Raw genomic sequence first — 25680 nt, 5'->3', positions numbered from 1 at the left:
TTTGTTAATCATCAAGAAGTGTCCTGTGGTAATAAAGAATCAATTCAATAAATAAAACAGAAAGATTAGTAACTGCTTTCTTCAGTAAGCTAAATCTACAACAATAACATAGATAATAGTTCTAATTTTGGAAAATATGTGTGTTTTACTTACTTGCTGAGAGTTAGATGAGAAGGTCAATACCATGTTGATGTCTGTATGTATATACTACAGCCATACGCCGCTTAGCTTAGCTTAGTATAAACACTCAAAGCAGGGGGAAACGACTAGCCTGGCTTTGTTTGAAAGTAACAACATTCACTGGTTGCTTTATGAAGTCAATGCTTCTTGCCAGTATGCATTTTTTTTTTTTTTTACAGTGGAAATACACCCGGTTTGTTGTGTTCACCTGCTTTTTTAACTTTTTTAATAGCCCCCCAGCTATACAGTTCAGAGAATATTATAGATCTAAGATAAAACTGACAGAAGGGCGTGTCTCAGAGAAAAAGTTGCAATTAACAATCTGTCTACTACTTCAGCACCAACGGACAGCGCCATGGATTTATCAACACTCAGTTAGGCTACTAATATTTCAGAGCCATGGTCGGGGCCATAGATTCTAACTTGCACAAACCCGAGTCAAATAAAGGATCAATGAGTCAGGCTAAACTAGACTAACATATTCAACTATACAACCCCTCTGTCCCTGCACTCTCTCTGCTGCTAGGGGATGGAGAGGGGGTTGGCAGGTTAACAAGGGGCATGCATTTTGGTCATTTTGCTAATAAGTGGGATGGCATCCTGCTTCATGTTGACTATTACTCCTTTCCAAGATATAGTCCCTCATTTTGTATCCTGCAATAATCCAAACTGCACTGATGAAGACTGTGTGAAACAAATGAAAGCACTGAAAAAAACGGACCTTGAGTTGGGGGTTTTTGGCCAACCTTCAATAATGTTTATAGTACGTACAGACTTTCAGTGTGTGGGAAACTCTGAAAAGTTTTTTTTTTTTTTTTTAAAGATACAGTGCAAACAGAGACACTCATATGATGCATAATGAACAGTTTTATAGCCTAACTATTATTCTTTATTTTACATGAAACACCAGAACAACCGGCTACAGCTTTGCTAAGTATAGTATTGTTCTGTGTTTGGGGAAATGTGTTTACTCATTACAGATAATTCAATTCAAAAACACATATGCTCCTAATTTACCCTCTACATCACAGTTGCATTTGCTTCTAAAACAAACAGAGAAGACTTTGCTTTTGTTACTTTGTACTGGAGAACTTTACTTTTACTTTTTCTTTATTCTAATCTTAAAAATAAGCTAAATTCCTCTGAGATGCTGGAAGCACATCTGCTGCCCTACAAATACACACACACACACACACACACACACACACACACACACACACACAGATAATTAGGTTGTTAAAGAATAGAAAAATCTAAAAGAATGAAAAGTTGGTTTGTTAGAGGAGATTCCTCTCAGGCAGTCGAGGCTGGTGTGTAAATATAGCAGAGCAGCCTCGCTTGTGTAAGGGGGTGTGCATGCTGATGGCCATCGATCGAAACAGAAGGTGTTGTCTGGCACTTCAGGCCATTCACACAGACTCCTGGCTTTGAGTGCAGAGTTATATTAACAACTTTGCCAGTTTGTAATTAATGTGAATCTGCTGTTGAGCTCGATGTGCCTGTTCTTTGGTTATGGAACCATTTTGACATGTTGTAGAAATATTCTCTGAGGAAGACAAAAGGACCTCATGAAGGACAGGAATTTGATGTGCTGTATGATTAAGAATTCTACATTTTAAAAGGCCTTACTGTAAATACAGTTTTCTGCATCTTTCACCATAATCCTATAGGAGTCCATATGCTGTGACTGTAATTTATTGTGCTCACTACTTGTTTTGCCTGTTTTTTGCATGTGTACTTAATGCCAGAATTTTCTAATTTCCTCCTTGAGCCACCTGTGTGTTTACCAAAGTCTGCTTTGGCAATAAGTGTCCCTCCATGGTGGGATCAGAAAACAATTAGTCGAAATATTTGCTGGTTCCATTTTCTCAAATGCGAGGATGTGCAGCATTTATCTGCTTTTATCAGTGTAAACTGTATATAATTGGGTTTAGGGCCGTTGGTCAGACAAAACAAGCAAATTGAAAACATCATTATGGGCAATGGGAAATATGGGGATTTTTTCTGACTCATTAATCAATTAATAAAGAAAATAATCAACAGTATTATTGTTAATGAGAGAAACCGTTAGTTGCATGGTTGCACCCCTAGTTCATAGCAAACCAAACTACTGTAGCTATTTTTGCCAGAGGCCTCTCCTGTTCAACAAGAACCATACTTGTTCGACTTTTAGTTGTCAAACCTTCAAGAAAGATGTTCAGGAAACTGAAATCCACTCATGGCTGCTTTTAGTGATATAATTTTATGTGATATCAGGAAATGTGTGACAGTCAGTCTAAATGATTACATTTGTTCAGTGCAGTCTGCAGTTTGCAGGGCAAGCATGATATTACTTCTAATATTACCCTTTTCTCTGTGCTCACTCTTTTACAATCACTTGCTGAAGACTCGTGTTCACAACCTGAAAAGTTTCTAAGCCTTGTGACAACTTTAACCCTTCCCTGTTGGCAATAGCGAGGCTGTGAAGAAAATGATCATCAAAGCCAGACAAATTTACACCTTAGGAAAAGTATCATGAGTCCTGCAATTTCACACAGACACAGTTTTCCTCCACAGCAACACCAGGAAAACAGCCAAGTTTGCCACTTTCCAGATGGAGGCTAGGCTTTTGAATAATGACTAACTCTAAAAGTTGCATTTGAATGTCTGCACTACAGTGTTTAAAAATGTGCTGATCTTTACACTGGTGCTGGAGTCGCTGTACATTGATGCATACTGTACATACAGTATACTGTCTCACACATCAATCTCAAGCACATATATATCAAGATTCTGTCAACTATTTTCATGTATTTTTCTGTTGCAATTACCAGAACTATTTCTGTTCTCAGTTATTTTAAAATATTTGACTTCTCCAAAGCATCACTGTGCCACAATCTATAGTGTTGTGTGTAAAGTAGATACTGTAGACTGTAGGTGGACAGGAGAAAAATGCAGAATGGAATACATTTTTTCCACAAGCTTGTTTACACAGCTCAAAGATGAGTCCTCTTTCCCTTCCTTTCTATCAAGGCATTCCTCCTCTTCCAGTCACTGCACACACACACACACACACACACACACACACACACACCACACAGCACAGCACAGCACAGCACAGCACAGCACAGCACAGCACAGCTCTTTATGTAGCGGCTTCTTCCTCAAATAGAAAATGTGCACTAAAACATGACAGCACTGGCGGCTAGTCTCCGAGAGCAGCCCCACTCTCTCTGGCCTAGATTCTTTCAAATCCGCTCTGGAAGTGTCTTCGTCCTCAGCTGCACTGCCAGCCCGCCAGAGAGTGAGTGAGCAAGCCATCTGGCTGCACAGCACATCAAATCCCAATCTGTGTTAATTTGAGTGTTAAGGGCCATTGTTTATTTTTGAGGAAAAAAAAGAAAAAAGCCCTACTCACAGGATTAATAAACCCCTTTGTAGTTCATTCTGAGCAAAGTTTGTACCAACATTTTTGCAGACGTGTAGCATGCCAAGCATACTGCAGGTCACTGCTGAAAATTACATGTGTGTAACCTGGCAAAATAAAGATTTAATATAGCTACAGGACAATACTGCTTCATGGATTCAGTCAAAACATTTTACTAAATAAAATGCTGTGTAGGCCAGTGATCATGCTGTGCAGATAAAAGTAGTTGTGCTGCGTTTGTTTCTACCACCTGGTGAAAACGTTTGGACCACCATGGGCTTCCACTGATGTTTATGGTTTTTATTCAGACCCTCATTCACCGTCACCATCACAGCTACTCTTCCACAGGTGTAATAATGATATAAAAAAATATTTAAGTATAAATATTTAGCCAGATAGCCACTCACCTACATAGATATTACATTTTATATACATATGCTTCACACTGATTATACTGTAATATAACAACAAAGTTTATCACTTTGTAAGTACAAGACAGCTATATTACTTCAAAACTTCCTCTTGGTTAACAACGGATGAAGTTAAAGGCATATTTCTTTTTCTATTTCTTTGTCCTTTTACCTCTCCCTTCCTCTTCCTCTCGCTGTCTCTCTCACTAACACAGACTTTTACACACACACACACACACACACACACACACACACACACACACACACACACACACATGCACACACATGCCACCCACCCTGACACATGGTGTGTTATGCAATGGGTGATGCCTAATTACCACTGACATCGCAGAGACTGTTCACTGTGAAATTAATCATGACACAGGCGTCAGCTTTTGATATTTTTCACCAAGTGCTCTGAGTTTTTACCAGCCGATGTAATTAATAAACCAAATGCACACAAAAATTCTGATTAGATGCTGACACTGATGTCTTAATAATAACCAGGCACCTTAAATCCAACGCCAGGTGTCACAGTAGAGATAAAAGGAGGAAAATAAGTGCAGTAGAAAAACAGAAATAGCAACAAATTATTTTCTTACTATTAGAATGAGGTTGTTTATGGCTCTGATGGGTGTATGAATGTATCTATATACAAATTCTAACCAGCTGTGGGTCCACAGTAGCTCACAGAAGGCTGTGCTATTTATAAGGATAGCTTGATTGTACTGGAAAGCGCTTATAGTATATCCAGTCATGCATAGCATAAAGAGTTGCTTTTCAGTTAGCAGAAAACCTTGCTGTTACTTTATTATTACAAATAGATGAACTGAGACTCCAGAAACGCAGCCCACCCGTATCTAGCATAATTAATGTGACATGCAGCTCATCAGTGCACAAACCCCGGCAAGAGCTGGTTGCTCATTTCTAGAGTTTTTTACTGCCTCAAATGATCACAAGCCAAGCAGATTGGGACAAGATGCAGGCAAATTGATTTGACATCTCGCTTTTTTGTTAAAATGCGGTTTGCATATTGTTTACCTCTCATATTTCTTTTTCCACCACACAGTCGTGATTAGTTTTGATCTTCCACTAACCCTTTGGAAAACTTGAACTTTTCTACCATTTGAGACATGAATAGTGTACGGGTTCCTGTAATTTTTTATTGGAAGTGCCTTATACTTTCCCTGCAAAGTGTACTTTTTAAGCTATTTTAGGACCGCATGAGCTCTCTGTACAGTATGTATATCCTTTTAGGCCATTTCAACTTTTGCATCTCAGCTTCAGCTGTTCTCCAAAGCCAATCCCCCCCATCTACTCTCAGGCTGATGTGGGTCACTGAGTGAACCCAGAGAGGGAGACTGCAGAACAGACACACAAAGACCTGAGAATAATGAATAGAGATTGTTTTCTTTTTCTATTTTAACATTTCCTCCTTTACTTACTCAATATATTTTTTCAGGCATTTTGCCTATATTTTGACAGCAGACTGCAGCAAGATAACAGGAAATGAAGGTAGAGCGGAGGGATTACTGTATATGCAGCGAAGGTCCCCAGCCACACTCAAACCGAGGAAGTTGCAATTACATGGTCCACTCCCCTTTTTTTCTTTTGATTGATTGTTTTGCATTATGCATTATACTGCTTCTGACCTGGTAAAAGTGTACGTGGAAGTCATGATGATCATTGTGATTACAATTATTAGTGATTATTGTTATTTTGTTTATTGTGTCATATTATTATTCAAAGTACTGGTTGTGAGTTATGTACTGTAACTACACTAAATATATTGAACCTGCATCCAAAAGTAAAGGAAGCAGAGACACAAGAAGAGACTTTTGAAAGGTCCAGATAGATAATCATGTACGTAAACACTTTTATCAGTGTGTCTGACCAAAGGTCACATGGATAGAGTGGCGGAAGAAACGAGTTTGAAAGTAGACAAGATTATGTTTTCACAAATTATCAACACAGACCTACATACAATGCAAACCCTGTACACACATACATACATGACACTTAAAAGTCACCAGACACCTACTGTTAATGTTAGTATACACCACAACTGTTTCCACATGCAGAGCTCAGACGATTAAAACTAGATCAAACTCTTAGATGGTATTCACATCGCTTTACTGTCTGTATTTGTAAAAATAATAATAATAACAAAAATTCACTTTATCTTCTGAGGGAATTGTGTGCACATAGAAGTGGATGGGGGAACTGTACAGTAGTGACAGAGAGGAGCAGAAGGTAACCTTTATAAAATGACACAAACAGTGCATCATCGTAAAGGTAACTTTTTTAATCCTCTCCCCTCCTGCTGTCTGGTCTATCTTCTCTACTGTATTGCTACATTACATCCCAGGCAGAGTGACACATTGAGTTTGGCTGTTTCTCTGGCTATTGTTCTGGTGTTCTGTTTGTCTTGGGGCTTTACCTGCCTCCCTCCTTCAGCTCAAGGCAGAAAAATAAAGGAACACTACCATAATGTCTGTGTATAGTGGGAGAAGTGTTTTGACCCTTTGCCTAGGCTGCTAATCAATATTTTTATATAAATAATGGATCAAATGACTTTGTGTAATACCAAACGGCTCTGCAGTTCCTCTTAGCTCTGTGAAGTACATTCGTTTTTTTCAACTCAACTTTTTGTTAGAGCCCACAACTTTACTGTTTTGGTTCACTTTTACTGCTCTCATGAACATTGCAGTAGCTACTATCTGTTCATCTCCAAACTGCATACAGATGAAGGTAGCAATTACCTAGACAGCACAGTGGAGTATTTAGCAGCTAAAGAGCTATTACTGTCGCTTTAAAGTTGGAGGAGACCATAACAGAGCTAAAAGGAGAGTGAATATACTCTTTACACTTGCCAAGCAGCCATAAAAACAACAATGAATACTATGAAATTACTAATGAATATCTTTTTTTTTACTTTAATCCTTCCTCTGAACACAGAGTTTCTTTTTTATCTGGAGCATCCACCCCAGAAACCTTTCTTGGACACTTCTTAGGTTTTTCCGTCATAGCTTCCGCCAAGACTGTCCTTCCCAAAACACTCCCAGAGGTAATTTGTACTATCAGCAATTACGACCTACTAACGTTTCTAGTGGTGGCGCTAGTGGCTGTAGTAATTATGACTGGAGCAAAGCAGTGAGTAATGTGACAAAATATAAGAGCAGCAATGAGGTATGTTGAGGTGGTGGGTGGGTCAAACTAAAACTGGACTTTCACCTGGGAGAGCAGGGTTTGAGTACTGTCTTGTTGCTTCCGCCATACTTATAGCTGCTGCTCCGTTGCTATGGTATCCCTTTCCTGCCACCTTTAGCTCTGGCTGGTTGATGTAAAATGCATCACTTACTGTGCGCCACAGCGGGAAAGTCGCCATGGACACCAGACACCATAACTCTGGTATACTGCAAAATGCAAAGAGCTTCCCCTGGCGGCGATAGACTTAATCAGCATTGTGTGAACTCGTTTGGCAAGGGTTTGAATATAACGTACATTAATTTATAAGTTTAAGTCCCGCACTCCAGCTTTAAGTTCAGTGGTGGAAAGAACATTCACTCTACAGTAATTAAGTACAATTTTGAGGTACTTGTTTTACATGCAGTGGAGTTTTTATAACACAGTAAGTAAAAGTAAAACTGTATTATTATATCATTGGTTAATTTCTACTGATGCATTGCATGATGAGGCTCATTATAATTACTTTATATATTGTTGAGTAGTTTAATCTATAGGAAAACAACATATTCATTAAAGTGATCAATTGTTTTGAATAACAATAGTTACCTGAAAAGTGAAACTATAGCTGTTAAATAAATGCAGTGGATAAAAAGCCCAATATTTACCAGTAGGTGCCAACTGACAAAAATATGGAAGCCACTCAAACAAGTTGCATGCATTTAAATCAATTCCTTAGTGGGACGAACATCTGTTAACAAGCATCTGCAGTGATTTTAAAGTTTTATCCATTTAGGTTTAGCCAAGCAAACTTAAATCTAGGGATGTCTACACACCTTTGTTGCTACTTTTCTTTTCTTTCTCTTTGATTTAAAACTTACACAGGCTGCCGATAACTACACTGTGTGAGAAGGTTGGATTGACAGAAGTCAATTTAAATTAATAACCTGCAACGCATTCATAAAAAAAAGTTATATCAAGCCGTTCCAAATTTCTTTTGCAACAAAATAAAATGTAGGTCATATTTTAACACCAAAACATAAACAAATGTAAAATAATGCAATCTGAGTGTTTGCATTTAAGCTCACAGTACCTCAAGGTGCTGCAGGTTGGGGAAAATATTTGTAATAAGGCACCAGAAATATCAATTCATAATATACTTGACACAGTTTTCTTGAACAACACATTATTTAATGATAATTCTCTGCATGTTAATAATCTGATCTGGAGCCAGGCTGTAGCCTATACGCAATGTTCCCACTGAATATGTATTTCTGGCTACACGGAGGATAAACATGTTATTTAATCATCAATGTGTTTTGAATTGTATTGCTTAAGTAGGATGAACAAACCCCAGGTGGTGTACACAGTACGAGAGACTTTCTGCAGTGAGGCAGGCTAAATGCATATCAGTCAGCATTTGAACGATATGTGCCATCCGTGTAGTAGTGCAACTTAAAGGTGAACAGCAATCTGTGTCAAGTGGGACTGGAAGGTGGCCTTATGTATGTTGTTGCGTCTCACGAGAGACACATAAAGACTTTCATAAAATTATAAAATAACTAAAATGTGAATAATCTATCTACCTACCTATGATGATACAGTTCTCCCCAAATATATTTCCTTCCTCATCTGGATTCAGTTAAATACGACTTTATTTTAAATGTTGTAAAGTGTAAATTTTCACACTGACAATCACACTTGAATAATTCGGTCGTTAATTATACCTCTGGGTAAGTTAATTAAAATCTTGCAAGTTGGTTGTGTAACTCTAATTGTCTTTAACTTTGCATAGGCTATATTTGACTGTTTCTACACCAGTAATACTGTATCTATTATATTAAATGTTGCACATCTGCTTAACTTGGACGTACAGGTAAAACTGTAATTACAGTTTCGAAGGAGTGTTAAGTTTATCCTTCCTGCCTCTGGTGTGGTCATGTGGCCTCTGCTTGGGACACAATAAACACACAATAACACACTAAATTCTAAATAGAGTCAGAAGTAAACATGGAGAAGCAGCGTCTAGTTTTTATGCACCACATATATATGGAAAAAAACTCCAAGAAAACTGCAGGTCCGCTACAACTCTCAGATTTTTTTAAATCAAAGCTGAAGACTTTTCTTTTTAAAGCTGCCTTTCTTTAAATAATTGTTAATTTCTTATACTGCACTGTAACTTTTATTCTTGTATTTCATACCTGTCTTATTATATTTTAGCTGTTTTTATATTTTAACTGTTTTAATTGCTCTTTAATGTTTTATGTAAAGCACTTCAAATTACCTTGTTGCTGTAATGTGCTACACAAATAAAGCTGCCTTACCTTTATGTAAAGTAACTCATTCAAAATAATTACTTATGTTTCTTATTAACACTCACTATAGCCCAAGGCTCTTTTCCTGCTCGACCATGGCTGCAGAGTTCAGATATAAAAACATGCTAGTTCCCATAGCAACCCTAGTTAAAATTCAAAAGCATATATTTCTATGTCTGACCTTCATAGGCAAGGAGTATTATCATCCAACTGTGTGCCAGATACATCAGCTGTACCAGCCATTCTAAAGTGTGCCAAACACACAGAATGAGACAGGGTTTCTCATCAAATAATACTTAACTAGAAATTGTTTACTGTAGCAAATGGACACATGTTATGTAAACAGGCCATTGATGATTGCACAGATGGTTGCCATCATACTGTATAGGCATGACATGTACCACATACAGCATGAGTGATCAGCAACAAAAAATATTGGGCAGAGTGGTGGAGGGTTGATGATGTGTGGGTTATGATCTCACTCCAGCCATCTAATATGTTACTGGACAGCTGAGCAAGCCAAATTGGGGCAAAAGCACTAACAGTAAAACAGGGATATTTATGAAACAAGCAGTGATTTCAAATGTCTGTTGAAGCTGCTATAATCAATATGCTTATAGTAACAATGAACTAAATTTGTGCATGTGAAGAGCCCGCTTGTAGGGATGAACCTGCAGAAAAATAATCACCAACTCTGTGGTTCCCCTCACCTCTATAGAGCGTGTTAGCATCTATCAGCTCATTGTTTTTGGCTTTACAGTCTGCAATCTTACTGTTTTGGTTCACTCTGTTTTTGGTGTTGTTTCAAGACACAGAAGGCAGCTGTTTTCAATGGAAAAGCTTTGCTAAAGCTGAACACTACCTGAACAGCAACAAAAGACGGCCAGACAAAGTACAAGCAACTAGCTGGTGAACATGGTTAGCAGCTAAACCAAAAGACATTTTTTTCTCAAGAGCTAAATGAAGAGTGAATATTGGACTTGCATTTATCAGGTGGCCGGAGCCATGACTCCCCGTGACTGCTAATGTTGCTCAGTATCTCTATGATGTGTAAGGTTTGCTAACAAGTTCACAATATCAACTTAAAAGATGAAAAATGTTGTGTTTACAGTACAGCTGGTTTTCACAACCAAAAAAATCTGATGTTGCAGGTGTAATGTTTAAGTAGTCTCACATTGCTAGACCTATGTCCACAGCACTGCATCAGCCCTGGACTATGGTCTCGCTACACTGCTTGTCTATTCTGGGATAGGGGGGAAATGTTATGGCTTGTTTGTATTTCTTCAAACCAATCACAATCGTTGTAAGTGGCTAAAGCCTTGGATGCCCTTTCCAAATAGATAGCAAAGATCACGGAAGGATAGGGACATTCATAGCATCTAAGGCTTTATCCCATCAATGTACATCCGTTGAGCAAGTCTTATGTTTTAGCAGCTAATTGCTACCAGAGAGGAGTTCAAGACAAAAAAGGGCTACAGTAACAATAATCTGTTGTGAGAATGACTTGTTGCTAAAACAGTTAAACCAGGCAAATCAAAGTTGTGAGAAAGAAGAGAGAATGGCACCCAGTTGGCTCACTTCTGGTCACGTTAGATGTGAATGATCCTCATGAATAACGGCTAAACTGGAACAATAAGCAGCTGAGGGAGGGTGATGGTGACTGACTTTGTCTCTGATTAAAACTACCTCTGTAATTAACACACCAATGGGGACAGGGTCTTCTGCTGAGTTGACAAGTGTTTTGTTTCAGAGTTAACATGCTCCAATTCACCGGTCCCCACGAGGCGCAGCATGCACCTCTCTATTTGCCTTTGGCCTTCTCAGCTACTGGAGTTGTCTGCTTTGTGTCTGAACTGTAGTGGAAGCCTGCTCCTTATCATAGCAATCACTCATCCAAAAAGACCCCCCCACCCTCCCCCCCTCAAAAAAATACTGCTATTTTTAGCTCCCATGTATATACAATGTTTTCAGGCTAGTGTGATTATCATTGATTTGACTAACGACGGTACTCGACAGCTCAGTGGGATTCAATGGAGCTGCCTTGGATTTTTACCAATGAGGGAGGCAATTATGACTGATTTCATATCAGCCGTGTTCTGCTGTCAGTCTGCAAATTACTGTGGAAAAATCTGCGATGCAAAGCTAAATTAGATTTGCTCATGATGTGTTTGACTGGCACCCATTATGTGCGATGGACAAATGGGAGCTGCATGAATGGGGGTGGGAAACATTGGTTATATCTCAATTCTCCTGCTTTTTCTGAGAGCAGGTCCCCATTCATGGGTGATTAACAGGCAGATCAGGGAGGTGGGCAGTGTTGCTTGGATGGCTTTGACTAATCTAACTGCTGCTGCCTCGCGGCTTGCTTGGAGAACCCAGACAAGCTATAAAGAGAAGCATTCAAACTACTGTATAGAGCTCCACTCTCGAAGCCTAAATCCTGCATGCACACTTTTATGCAGCCACGTGAAACACTACAGAAAGTGACTCGACTGACTGACAACTCCAAAGATTCAAATGATTATTGGATGCTGCTGGAGTAAAACCAAGGTCTACACTCATATCAATGGATGCCATGCCATATCGGCAGTAAAATGTAACTAACAGCTTAAATTCATATGATAGTTTTGTTAGTAGTAAGTTACAGTATGGCTTTTGAATTAACTGCGGGTATTTATCTATTTTTTTTCATTATTATTGCGTATGCATTTATCATTTTAAAAATTCCCTTTGGTGCATGCTTGAACATTTGAATGACACGCCACCAGACATTGTATGTCTTTTGCTTCAATTTCAAAAAATGTTATGAAAAATTATATGGTTACCATATGTGTAGGTACACATATGGTAACCATATCTTTTTTATGTTGTTGTTTCTTTTACACATTTGTCTACATGTCAGTTGGTCTAAGATCGTGGTTGATCGTTCATGAGCAAAGACAACTACTTTGAAGTTTGGCTGACCAAAAGAAGAAAGAAAAAAACATTTTAAGTCTGTTTCATTAGAGGTGTGAAACTAATAATTATATCATACTTTGACATGTAGTGAATTAAGTGACAGCTTGACCACTCAATAGACTTTTCCAACAGCAATAGAAATATTGCTCCACCTAGTGGAAGCAGCCGTCACATTGTTGCAGGGCACCATACTGACTTGATTTCTCTCCTACAGTAAGAATGACTCCTCGCTCAGATTTGCAGGGAGATCCATGTGAACAGTAGTGAGGCTAGTAAGGCTCCTGCTCCTTCTTTTTGTCCTCTGGATTATCGCTCTTATCTAAATTGCCAGCTCGCGTGAATGTGCATGATTGTGCATGATTGTGCACGAGCTCCATATGGCAAACCTTTTCAGAGGTGGAACTAGAAAAAATAAAAAGAAGAGGGGGGGGGGGGGGACCCCAGATGATTTAAACACCGAGAGAGAAATGGAACAAACTTGCAGAGAATATTTTAATTAAATCCAAAAAGACACCGTATTCTTCTCGCCGTTACCCTGAGAGTTTATTTCAAACATGACTGCGCTGAGCGCGGTGCCCTATTTCCAGGCGGCTCTGTCTACCTGCGCTGAGCCCCTCCCCTCCTCCTTCTCCTCCTCCTCCTCCTCCTCCTCCTCCTCCTCCTCCTCCCTCCCCCCCCCCTGCAGTAGAGGAGGTTCCATGTGCAGAATGACGTCGCGCTGAAGTCCGACTGACTCCTTCGTTTGTTTTTATTACTCTTTTAATCTTGGACCCAGAATCTGTAATCTGTAAATTTGCGGCCATAATGTGAGATCTGCCGCTGTCGTCCGACCCGTGGCTGCCGTTCGTCCTGTCAGGAGCCGCGGCTCGCTGTAGAGGATTTACTAGTGATAATACGCAGTAGACTTCTCCAGTGTGTCTAGCTGTCAAACTGAAAACTATGTATTGGAAAGAGTAGGCAGAACACATTTGTTGATATTTATTGACTTTGCTTTTTTGCGTGTCTTTTTTTGTCCTCTGGATTATCGCTGCCCAGCAACACGGCCACCTGACAACTCTGAATGTCGTAATTAAGGTAAGGAAGGACGGAGCTCAGGGTTTGACTGTACATTTTTAATTTGGCGCGGGGTCTGAGATGATAATGAAAGCAAACTCCTCGCTGTTCTTTCGGATTACTGAATAGGCTACTTGCATCCGCGGTCTATTTGCTGTGGAAGAAAAATCCAATAACTTTACACCGCGGGACCGTTATAGCCCTAGCTGTGTCTGCTCCATAATAAAAGTCGCCAAGAAGTTTATGCACTTTATGTACAGACAAAAACAGCCAAAATCATTTTATTAGTAGATTTTATAATTCTGTAAGCACCTGTCAAGAGGTGTTGAGAAATATCCAGTGCTTTCAAATTATTTCCAAAAAAATATAACTTCAATAAATATTATTTTCTTCCTTCTGCACTTAGTCCTTCTTGTCATTCAAAAAGCCGTTATTGAGACAACTTTAATAATAACTTAAACAGCAACCATATAGCAAAAATCCTCTTTTAGTAGCCTATTTATCCTGCGCAAACGCAAAATGGAGATTCAGAGAGTTGCATGTCCTACAGAGGCAGCTGGCAATCACGGCAGGAGCGAGATGGAGGAATTTTCACTCTCACATCTTTTTATTTTATTTTATTGTTATTTATGGATCTACACACTACATGTGCATGGGATATTTTGCAGGCAATCTGAATAACTTAAACTCAGATGTCTTGGCTGCTCCACAGCTGTGAGCCCTTCAAAGAGTGAACCGTAGCACTGGAAAAAATAAATCTTTAAACATCACCCAAAACAATGCCTTATCCTTGCAACCTGTTATTTCAAGTGTGTGATTATTGCCAATAGGTTATTTGTGTTGCTTTTGAACAAGGTGAAGCCGCTAGAGCCGCTAAAGCAACATTTTAAGTTATGTCGCAGCTATGTTGTGTCTGCAAGAGCAATAACTATTGAGTGACAGCTTTCTGACCAATCCATGAAAGGGCCTGATAAAGCTGGTGTATTTCTGGCTGAGCTGTCCAATAGAGGCGCAGCAGAGGTGGGAATTTAAACAAAAAGCCCAGACGACGTCACATAGATACATTAACCCTTCAGTTATCAGACTGTACATCCCCTGTAGTGCACTGACAAGGAGCTCTGTGAGAGGAAAAACTGTACAGACTTCCTTTGGACTTTTTCGGATTCGACATATTGTTTACACAGCATAATTTATGTTTTTGTCTCAGTTATTCTTGAAGTCATTATAACATTATAATAAGTCAAATCTATTACGTGTTCTTTACACAGCCCCCCCTTTTTTTTGCCTCATTAGGTTTTTACCCACTGAAGCGGAACCTACTGCTATCCAAAACCAACAAGACTATATTTGCACTCCAGATTTTAAATTCATTAGCATATTTCTAAATATACTGTATAATCTAGTCTGACATGAAACCTGTAATCTCTGCCTGAAAGTAAAGAACCTCAATACGCCTATTATTAAACCAATGCCTTGCAGCTTGAAACAGCAGCATTGTGAACTTTTTTCATTAATTTCTTTTCTTCGTTTACCAGGTGGATCAATGAGCCAGCAATGGAGACCAAAAGATACCAAAGTTTCTTTGATGGAAGTAATACAGAGAACAGATGGGCGCAGGTCCCCAGCACCATGGAGCACTGCTGCAGCACAGAGGATTCAAGTCTGACTAGCAGTGATATCCTGATGGACATAGTCAATGTGAGCTGCCCTGCTGGAAGCCCGGCAACCGACTGCAAAGACAACAATACAAAGAAGCAGGAGCAGCCAATCCTTCGGCTCAGCCAGAACCAGCCATTTGTTCTCCCACATTTCAACAACTCTGTCCATGGTCATAAGCAGGAAATGGACTCTAAGGAGCTTTCCAAGACTGTGGCCGAGTCTATGGGCCTGTATATGAATGCTGCCAGGGAGGCGGACTTTGCCTTTAGCCAGCATGGGGGCAGTACCAGCCCTGGGAAGATGTATCCAGTGTGTGGGCGGGCTCTAGAGGAGACCCAGTGTGGCTCCACAAAGAGCCCCAAGTTAAAGCCATTTGGTTTCCAGCAGCCCAGCACCACTCCCAGAGAATGCACCACTGGGACTCCCGTTAGTTCAGCCTCAATGCTGGCCTCATCTCTGTCCTGCAGCCCTCAGACCTCCAGCTCCATCTCTAGCCCTGGGGGCAGCAACAATATGGTGTCGTCAACCACCAGCCCTCCTACATGTTTTGGACCAGTGTGCTCGTCCGTCAGTAGTCCTGTCAGCCAGACGTCTTGTGCTGCAACTCTGGCCAACATCAAGCGCAGGAATTCAGCCACATGTAGCCCCGTGGGGTCCAGCACGGTGGGATCACCACCTCTCACCAGCCCGCTCAACGTCATGAGATCCCCCATGTCCAGCCCACAGAGTATGAGTAGTGTGAGATCTCCTCCGTCCTGCAGCACTACCTGTAACATTAGGTCATCTGTCTCGAGCCCTACAGGTGGCAGCTGCACCAGCACTGCCAACAACTGCAACACAGCAAGGCCCTCCATCTCCAGTCCGGCCGCAGGGGGTGCCATGGCTGTCAGCAGCCCACAGAACCCCTCCTCAGGTGGGTTTCCCGTGTCCAGTCCTGCTGGCGGATTGGGTTTGGTGCAGAATGACACCAACAGCCCAGAAGCAGCAGGTCTGAGCAGAGACGCAGACTTCAAGAACTTTGAATTTCCTAAAGTAGAGGTGGTAGACGGGGAGGTGTTCAACGTTGGTTTAGACCAGATGGGCATGGTTAAGTTCATAAAGAACGAGCCTGGAACTGACTTCAGAAGCATGTGTTTAGGCAGCTCCAAATGTAATGTGACTAGCACACCTTTTATCACACAGATTAAGAGCGAGCCAAACAAAAATGAGGGATGTATGAACCAACAGCCCTATGGTGAGCAGTCACCATCTCTTAGTCACTTTCCTGCATCTGAGACCACCTATTTGTCCCTGAGGAATAACATTGATGAATACAGTCTTTCTGGTATCTTAGGACCCCCTGTCGCCTCTATGAATGGGAACTATGAGTCTGATGTGTTCTCCAACAATGTTCTGTCTAAAGGGGTTAAGCAGGAGACCACTGATGGCAGCTATTACCAAGAGAATAACAGCATGCCCACATCGGCTATTGTTGGAGTTAATTCTGGTGGACATTCATTCCATTACCAGATTGGAGCGCAAGGAACAATGTCTTTCACGCGGCATGATGTGAGGGACCAGTCCAATCCTTTGTTGAATCTCATTTCGCCTGTAACAGCGTTAATGGAGTCGTGGAAATCTCGGCCGGGCATGTCACAAGGGTCACTGTCAGCCAGAGGCGAGGGTTACCTGGGTCAGAACTGCATCACGGACAGCATGTCGAGGTAAGGAGAATGCAGACCTCTCTTTGCAGTCTGAGTGAGTGCCTTTCAGTGTATCTCTGTCAGATCCCTGGCTTGAAAACTGTGACGTTTTCTGAGTTGTAATCCATATTAAAAAAGTTCAGCTTTACAGAGAGAAGCAGTTTTCATTTTTCCTAAATAATGGATTGTTTTTGTCAGTATACCTGTATAATAGTGTCTCTCTATAGGAGGGCCAGTTTGTTACAGTCAGAACCATACTCGCACAAGGGACTTAGGGCGTTTGCTTTGAACAGTGCAAAAATAATAACAGCAGGGCTTGGGAAAGGCAGCGGGATGCTGGCTTGGTGAACAGGAATTAAAGGATGGGGTCCAGGTCATTGTTATAGTAGCATGTGATCAAAACATCATCCCTGCTAGTACTGCCCTGTGTTCTACTGTAACACAGAGGCAAAGTTTACCTCTTATCAAGGGCCCATGTGTGTGTACAACAACAAAATGTAATGGTCTGATATCAGGAGGTCCAGCTAAGACCTTGTGTAATGCAAATATGTGTTTTTATGGGCCCTGAGCCGTTGGCAGCATCATAAATTATGAATGATTGATCACATGCTTTTGTTGCCAAACTGATGAAATAAACAGTTGCATTTGTGAGGATGGGGGCATAAACAAAACAAACAGGCCAAAGGGAAAAAAAACCTCTATAATAGCTGCCAATCTGGCAAAGTGCAACTTTGACACAGTTGTTGTGCTTCCAGTGTATTCTGGTGTCATAGTTGCTTGTGAAGCCGAAAGGAAGTCATATCAACAGGATTAATAACAGTGAATTACAAAGCCATTATCTAGACCATGAAACACATGAAAATACAGAAGTGTGTATAATTACCTAACAGTGAGAGGTTCTGGTGTTGTTTTGCAGTAAGTTTGAAAAAAAGGTTTGTGGTCTGGGGAATCTGAGTGTGATATGATTTGTGTATTTTAAAAGCATTTACTTTCTATTGGTGTTCTTATAAACAACATTGCTATTATCTATTTATTGCATGGAATGTTATAAATTCCCACTTTTTATGAGCTGGTGCAAAGAAGCACTTAACAAAGTCATAAATGACTTCCTGCTTACTTGCACGGCTTCGATTAGAGTCAGACGCTTGCTGTAAAAGAAGTACAGTATTTAAGCTGCTGTGGGATGCTGGTTTATGTTGCGTTGCTATGTTCCACTGTGACTTGACTGTGACAATTCCAGACCGACTTTGGGAAGTGGTGTTGAACAGAATCTCAAAATGGAGATTTTCTGATTGAATTTGTAGAAACCAACTTTTGCAGATCTCACTGATTGCTCTGCTACTTTCAGTTGTCTATTTTAGATATTCTTCAGTTGTTGTCGTTCAGATTGCGGGGACAAATTTGGAGGAAGGGACTGGGAAAAGTCAGTTTATCACTGTATATTCACGTAAGTCATCAGCTTCAAACTGATTTACTGTAGCTTGCAAATGCAACGCAAAACATTGCTGCTGCTGCTGCTGATGGTTGTTCAGTTTTTATTTTAAGAGTTTATACATCTATCATAACTATTATTCAACAAGATATTAGAATAACCCTTACTGTCATCTATTGTGAGACGTGTAGTCCGATTTATCAATATATCTAATAACAAGATAAACTGATGACCAGATGAATTCCTACGGTTTTCCTAATTCATAGCTCATAAAAAAACATTTGTTTGATTGTCCTTGTTATATTTTAACATACATATTTTATATACATGTATAGTAAGCATGTCATGTATGTGTGTCTGTATTTATCCACACTGCATCTCACCCACAGATCTGACCTGATCAGTATTTTTTTTACGTCATCTCTGTTTGACATGTTTATTCAGCTTTATATGTACAGTGCACGCTCGTCTAGAGAGTAGATACTCCGTCTGTGTGTGTGTGTGCTATAACAAGGCTCGCAGCTCTGAGGAGACTGATACAGCCCTGTTACCTTGGAGGCGACCCATATGGCAGGAGGCAAAGCGATGTTGACGGAATCACTGCCACCTTGGTCCTAATGAGATCCAGCTTAGCCCTTATGTCAGACAGGATGACAGTAAGAGGTGGGCCACATGGCAGCCAGCCAGGCAGGCAAGGAAACAGGCAAACACAAACACACATATACATACATACATATTACATTAATGTGCACACACACACACACACACACACACACACACACACACACACACACACACACACACACACACACACACACACACACACACACACTCATAAATGTCTTAGGTAGAATGCCTACTTTCAGTGTCCAGTTACACCAGTAGTATTGTATTGATTGACAGCTATACTTAGACATAAACAGGTTTATTCTATCCTTCCTGAAATCTAAAAAAGAAAAGAAAAAGCACTGCAGGAAATATGTGGTACCTTCGAGCTTTGGACTGACTGCATGGTGCCCAGGCCCAATATTTCATTGGCAAAAATGTTACGTAACCATTAAAAAGCACAACTAAAACTCTTTGATCCACTGAAGCCTCGGATGACAGTGTAAAATCCCTTGGCTCTTTTTTTTCTCACGTTGGTTTCCTCTGTAAATGGTTTTAATTAAAAATGGCTGCTCATCTGAGCAGTCTGAATTACTTTGTGCAAAAACGTTTTAACTCAGATTTACAAGAGAGGAGGAAGGGGGGGAATGAATCTTGTTGGATTTATGTGATGTTTGATTTAAACTTAATGCAAACAGACAAACTACAGTAGGCAGCCAGAATGGATGGTATATTGTACATGATTAGAGGTTTGAAATTATTTCATTACAAAAAAAGTCCTGTATTTATTATATTTAAACATCGGTGCACTATAGTTTAAAGTCCATTATGAAAAAAGATTCTGATTCATATGAAATATGAAAATATGGAAAATATCATTTAATGACCTACATTTTTGCATTGGATTATGTTTGCTGGCTGCCTAAATCTCCAAATCTCTTTTCACCCTATTTAGGGCATTTTTGTGCTGCAGGTTTTCACAGTAATGTTTCACCAAATAGAATCATTCTAAAACTTGTCAGCCTGGCCTCATTATTTCATAATCTGACAAATTGTAAAGACTCGAAATAGAAGCCAACAATGTATTTTTTCATTTAGATAAGCTCTCATTAATTATTTTTTTTAGCCTTTTCTGTAGCCATGGGAAAAGTAGCACTTTACTATAGGCTGCCTTTCCTTGCTTTAAGCTTGCAGTCAGTTGCTGTAGATTCACAGAGTGTCCATCATGAAGAAGCACCAGATTCAATGCTTTGCACTGGACTCTGGCCAACCCTCAATGTTCTGCAGAGGGATGAAAAGGCATACTCCTGAGAGCACACTAATAGGGCTTTAATTGTATGTTCCTCCACTAAATTAATGGATGGAAATGATTTGATTAATTCAGACACTGCTGGATACTAATATCCAATTAAATCCCAACACCAGGCATGCACAGGGGCTCCCAGTGCATTATGGGTTCCTGACTATAAAGTGGGCAGCTGCTTGTTTGGGTTGTGAAAAGAAAAGTAACAGGTGAAGGTGTTGGGGAATGGCTGTGGGTCTCAGATGTTGTCTTATAGTGCATGCAAGTGTATCAATTATGTGCCTTCTCATGTGTACCGTCCCAACTTTGTATTCTTCATTTGATTACCACTGTATATCAATCATTTAAGTCACCCTTTTATTATTTAGTAACTTCTTTGATTCAATGAGATTTAATAAATGCCAGGTAGCTGTAGAGAAACACACGAGAACCTTTCTCTTTTGAGTGTGTAGAAACTCATGATGATGATCTCAAGTGCAGACCTCACCTGTCTTTGAATCATTTCATGCAGTCTTAAGCAAGATATATAAGAGTTAATATGGGGTTCTGTAAAAAAGTACATACATAGTAAATTCATTTATTTTGTTACTGAATGTGTGCGACTAACAGCCGGTATATTGATAAAACATAAAGCAGCACGAACGGCAGGAACTATCCACATTTAATGAATAACTTGGGTTCAACCAGTTGAGAATCAAGGGCACCATGTGCTCAGTATATAGTATACCGTACATTCCTCATATTCTTACTGCAGAAGTGTAACTTCATATCACAGCCTGGTATCACCAAATTGTGTTAACCATGTTCCCAACTGATGAGTTGGGAATGAGAATGGGGCGTTAAAGGGCAACTAATTTATTATACTGTATAGCATTTTCAGGTTTATACTTGCATTTTGTGTTTGTACTAGAACATGTTTACATGCTTTAATGTTAAAAAAGCACTTTATTTTTCTCATACTGCCCATGGCTGCTGCACCTGTATTCACCTGCCTCTTTAATCCCTCCTCCCGAAAAAGCCCAGTCTGCTCTGATTGGCCAGTGCGCTTCCTGGAATGCCCGGACCCTCCCTCCATGTTTCACTAATTGAAGCCCAAGGTGGTAAGCAAGCGTCCACAAAGCGTAGCTCCTATGGAGCCATTTTTTTGCTATCAAGCCATCACCTGCCGTTAGCATCCCATTGACTGCCATTCATTTTGGCACCACTTTGACAGCGAATAACTTTACATCTGAAGCGTTTAAAGACTCTATTTGTCCATTGTTTATTTCTAAAGAAACACAACAATGTATAAAAGGCTCCATTACCTTGTACCTCACGTTATGGCTCCGTAGCAGACGTTTTTTGTAAAAATAGGCTAACGATTGTGTCATAACCACGCGACTTACTGTTGCATAGTAGAAGTATTACCATACAGTACAGGAGAAGCTCGCAGGCAGTTTCGACTTACACTAGCTGTTTAAGTTTAATTACTAATGTTAACTAGCATTTTAGTTAGCAATAATTAGCCTGTGCCTATGTTATCTCCTTACATATACTTACGCTCTCCGTCTCTGGAAGATTGGGAATGATTGAGATTTCTCTTGGCACAGCTACCAGAAGACTTACAACTTTAAGACAGGTTGCTCACATCACATCTACATAGGCAAGCGCAGTGTCACTTTGTCCACTTCTTTAACTGTCTATGTTGAAGCTGGAGCTACTGCAATGGAGTATATAGCAGGACTTTGTACTATGAGAAATCACCAATAAAGGCTTCTAAACCAAATATTACACAATCGGACATGTCCCAGCAGTAAAGTGACCGGAATTTGGGGAGAAATGTCCAGCATTAGCCGAGATATAGCAGGACTTTGTACTGTGAAAAATCACCATAAAGGCTTCTAAACCAAATATTACACAACCGGACATGTCCCAGCAGTAAAGTGACTGGAATTTGGGAAGACATGACCAGCATTGGCCGAGATTACAGCTATGTCGCGTTAGCATGTAGCTACTTAATAGTTAGCAGTATGCTAACGTTAGATTGTAGTGGAATGAAGCTGCACTTTCTATCATAAAAAATTGCAGATAAAGGCTTTTAAACCAAATACTACATAAACAGAAAATGTTTCAGGAGTAATGTGACACAGAATTTGGAAGAATTTAACAACACTGACAGCCAAGGTGACATTGTTTGCTGCCGTTAGCATGTAATTACATGGGACAATGTTAACACCGCAGTGACTTTAAAAAAACACTCCAATCCTGCCTACTTGGAGCAGATGACCAATCATAGAAGGCTGGCTTACAGTTGTGTAAGATTTAGCCGAGAGTAGAAAAAACTGTTGAAACCGGAGTGTTCAGAATAGTTGGAAATCTGAATGTTTTAGCTCACGGGGATTTGTCTAAAATATGTTTACCTCATTATTATACGTTTAACATGAAAATCCAACATTATAACATTGTAGACATGACAGAAAACACAGAAATGCGTACTATGTGACCTTTAAATTACATGCAAAAAGCTTAAAATGCATTAACATGAGATGCGAAATATCCTTAAAAGTGGCATGCTATGTATACACCTTCCCATGAGATCGCATTGCATATCAAAAGAACACATATTTTTTTATTTTTTTATTTAATATATCAATATGTGTCTCAAAAGGTATTTTACGATTAATCCAGACTGTGTGGTGGTTTCAGAGGACAGTGTGATTAAAAACCCTGTAAGATAACTGATAGCCCACTGAAGGATGCTGGGAATAGCTGATCTCAGCCAATAGTTATTTTCAATAAAAATATATATAATATAGTATATAGTACAACACTCATGTGACATTAAAAAGATATAATTGAGACGATTGATTAAAATGTATGTCAAACACGATATTAGTTACAGATGAAGCCACCTAGAATTTCCCCTCCAGGCCTTCTGGCTGCCAGCCTATATACTCCTATATGCATTTGAACGACGTTAAAATGATCAAAGTGTAACATTTGTCACGTTATACGTGTTTTACTTGGACTGAAATGTAACGGAAATGTCTATTGAACTGTTGTCATAGAACTTTGGGACAAGCACATGAATAAATCACTGTGTGTACGGGTCAAACTTTGACTTTCAGTCCAGTCCAACAGTGAGTGATGAAAATCAGCTTGTTCTCCCAAGCAAATATTAGGCCTATTTTCACATCGAACATGAGGTTAAAGTCAGTGCAGTTCTTATAGAAAATCAACCTGTGAATCAGTTTAAAGAGAGAGCAGCATAACACGGTCTGCCACATGGAGAGAAGAAAACCTTGAAGCACCTGAACCACCCTACGGTATTGAACCATTCCTCTTTTGTAAAAATAGACAAAAAGTTTAACCAAATTATTATGTTTTTAATGTTTTGCCTCTTTTGTGAATTGGCATGAAATATATGCATGGCAAAAAAGAAAAAGATGAACGTTTACTGGAGACAAAAAAATCTAAATTAATAAAAACTCCTGATTGGAAAAAAAAATACATAGAGCCCACAAGGATCCAGTTCTTTTCTATCTTCTGGTCAGCTAATCAGTCGTTGGTGTGGGTTGATTGGAGGCTGTGTAGAGCAGAGACGTGAGGCTGTATTCAAGGTACTGTATGAATAGTGAAATTCTACTGTCTGCTGTTCTTAAACCATAAGAAGTTATCCTTAAGAATGAATGCCTGGTGAAGTTAAAAGCACCCTGTGAGGCAGTTTACCGTGGCTGCAAGGTGAAGACTGACTAGTAGAGAGTAGGACTTTAATGATGTTTTTTTAGATGAAGGGTTAAATGGCTGCATGAAGCCAGGAGTTAGTAAAGTGCTCCAGATTGTGCAGATATTTGTGGTTCATCTTGATCTCATTAAAGATATTTCTCCCGCAGAGAAGAAGCTTAATACTATCATGCCATATTCATGCTGTTTCATAGCCTCATATTGGGATGCAGTTTGTTTATTTTTTGCTGGGTTGTGCTGACCAACAAACATTATTTGATGTTGTGGACTTCCTCAATTTTTTTACAGATCTGATCTAAACATCCAACAATGTTATCTTAATAGGTACAGCCCTGAGGGCACAGTAAAAGCCAGCTTTCTGTTCCAGCTTTATGAATGGAAATGTTTTGTTTTTTTACCTTACCTGCTTACCGTGCTGAGTGTAGAGAGTAAATGCCTACAGAGTGGATGTAATCTTTGTAAGAGAACATGTTGTGTGGCACAATGATCGGATGCTTTTGTTGCACAGAAAATAAGCCATGTTGAAAGTCTCCACTCTGCCTCTCCCACGCAGAGCCATGCGCACGCACGCACACACACACACACACACACACACACACACACACACACACACACACACACCTCTGCGGTGTGGTTACTGCTGGCCAGGTCTCCTGGGATTTGAATTCTTGTCTTGTCCTCATTTGAACTTCTTTCTGAAGCACAGTCTGGTGACAGAGGGCCAGATTTCCGCTAGGCTAGTCCTGCAGTTGGAGATCTACTCTCTATTACCTACCGCTGACATTCCCTTCTGTTGTTGAGGTCATTACCAAACTGCATAAAGGAGGCGGAAACTAAATACCAGAGCTGCAACAAAGCATAGTGAATGCTTCTGTTTAGTGATGAATGCCTTGGTTTTTATAGTGTGCTGCTGTGTGAAATAGTGTAGCTTAATGGCAGTACTTTGTTTACCTACCCTAGCACGCAAGTGGTCTTAAGATCTCCTGATTGTAGATGGATAGAGGTTTTGTGTTGAGGAGAAGCTGAATGTAATGCACCATCATCTGAGATGATATAGCAACATGCTGGTATTAGTAATATACAGTAGAGTGACTACAGGGAAATATGGACATATTAAATCACAAATTACAAAGATGAACTGGTCATAAGAGCCTCTCACTATTGTCATGAATTAAAAAGTATTGTTTGTTGAGCTAAATGCAGACAGATGTTTAATTCATTGGTTGGACATTATTCATTCAGAGCTATAAAAAGCAATGAGATCTATATTTCATTTTTGGTGGAGAGGGAGCAGAGAGAACCCGTCTCCACTCTCGACTCTCCCATCGTATTATTGTCATCCTCTTGTATCCTGATCCACTTGACTGAGCAAACAAGGCATGCATTTATCATTCATGTTTAATTAGAGTTTGCCCAAGCATTCATGCCAAATTGCTTACGTTTAAACCCCCGTGTTTGTCTCGTCTGTTCCTCCATGGAACTGATGCCATAAAGGAAGACTTTTCAAAAAAAATCATAATTGTTTAGCTTGAAAGGTTCCCAAAGTAGGTCATGCATAGCTGGCTCAAATGGAGTGAAGGGTGTGTGTGTGTGTGTGTGTGTGTGTGTGTGTTGGGGGAGGTTATTCCAGGTCTTTTTACGTAACACTTTTATTCTCTTGCAAACACACACACAAGCGGTGCGGCCGACTGTAAAACATTAATAACTTTGTTGATAACTTTATTCGTAACACAAATGCCCGAAAGGCAGAGTAAACTGTAAGAATTG

At 39.9% G+C, this 25680-nt stretch overlaps 1 protein-coding gene across 1 annotated transcript in view; it reads left to right on the top strand.

The window, feature by feature from the left end:
• Positions 1–13125: 13125 nt before the first annotated feature.
• The window catches only part of nr3c2 (nuclear receptor subfamily 3, group C, member 2), an 86208-nt gene continuing 73653 nt past the window's right edge, over positions 13126–25680 (top strand). The window contains exons 1-2 of the mRNA XM_031277107.2: positions 13126–13529; positions 15044–16870. Of these exons, the coding sequence (XP_031132967.1) occupies positions 15063–16870 (1808 nt within the window). The 5' untranslated portion in view covers positions 13126–13529; positions 15044–15062. The remainder of the gene's footprint in view (positions 13530–15043; positions 16871–25680) is intronic.

The sequence above is a fragment of the Sander lucioperca genome, chromosome 4 (assembly GCF_008315115.2).
Source record: "Sander lucioperca isolate FBNREF2018 chromosome 4, SLUC_FBN_1.2, whole genome shotgun sequence".
NCBI lineage: Eukaryota > Metazoa > Chordata > Actinopteri > Perciformes > Percidae > Sander > Sander lucioperca.
Note: the sequence above shows the minus strand (reverse complement) of the source record. Positions and strands in the feature narration are given on the sequence as shown.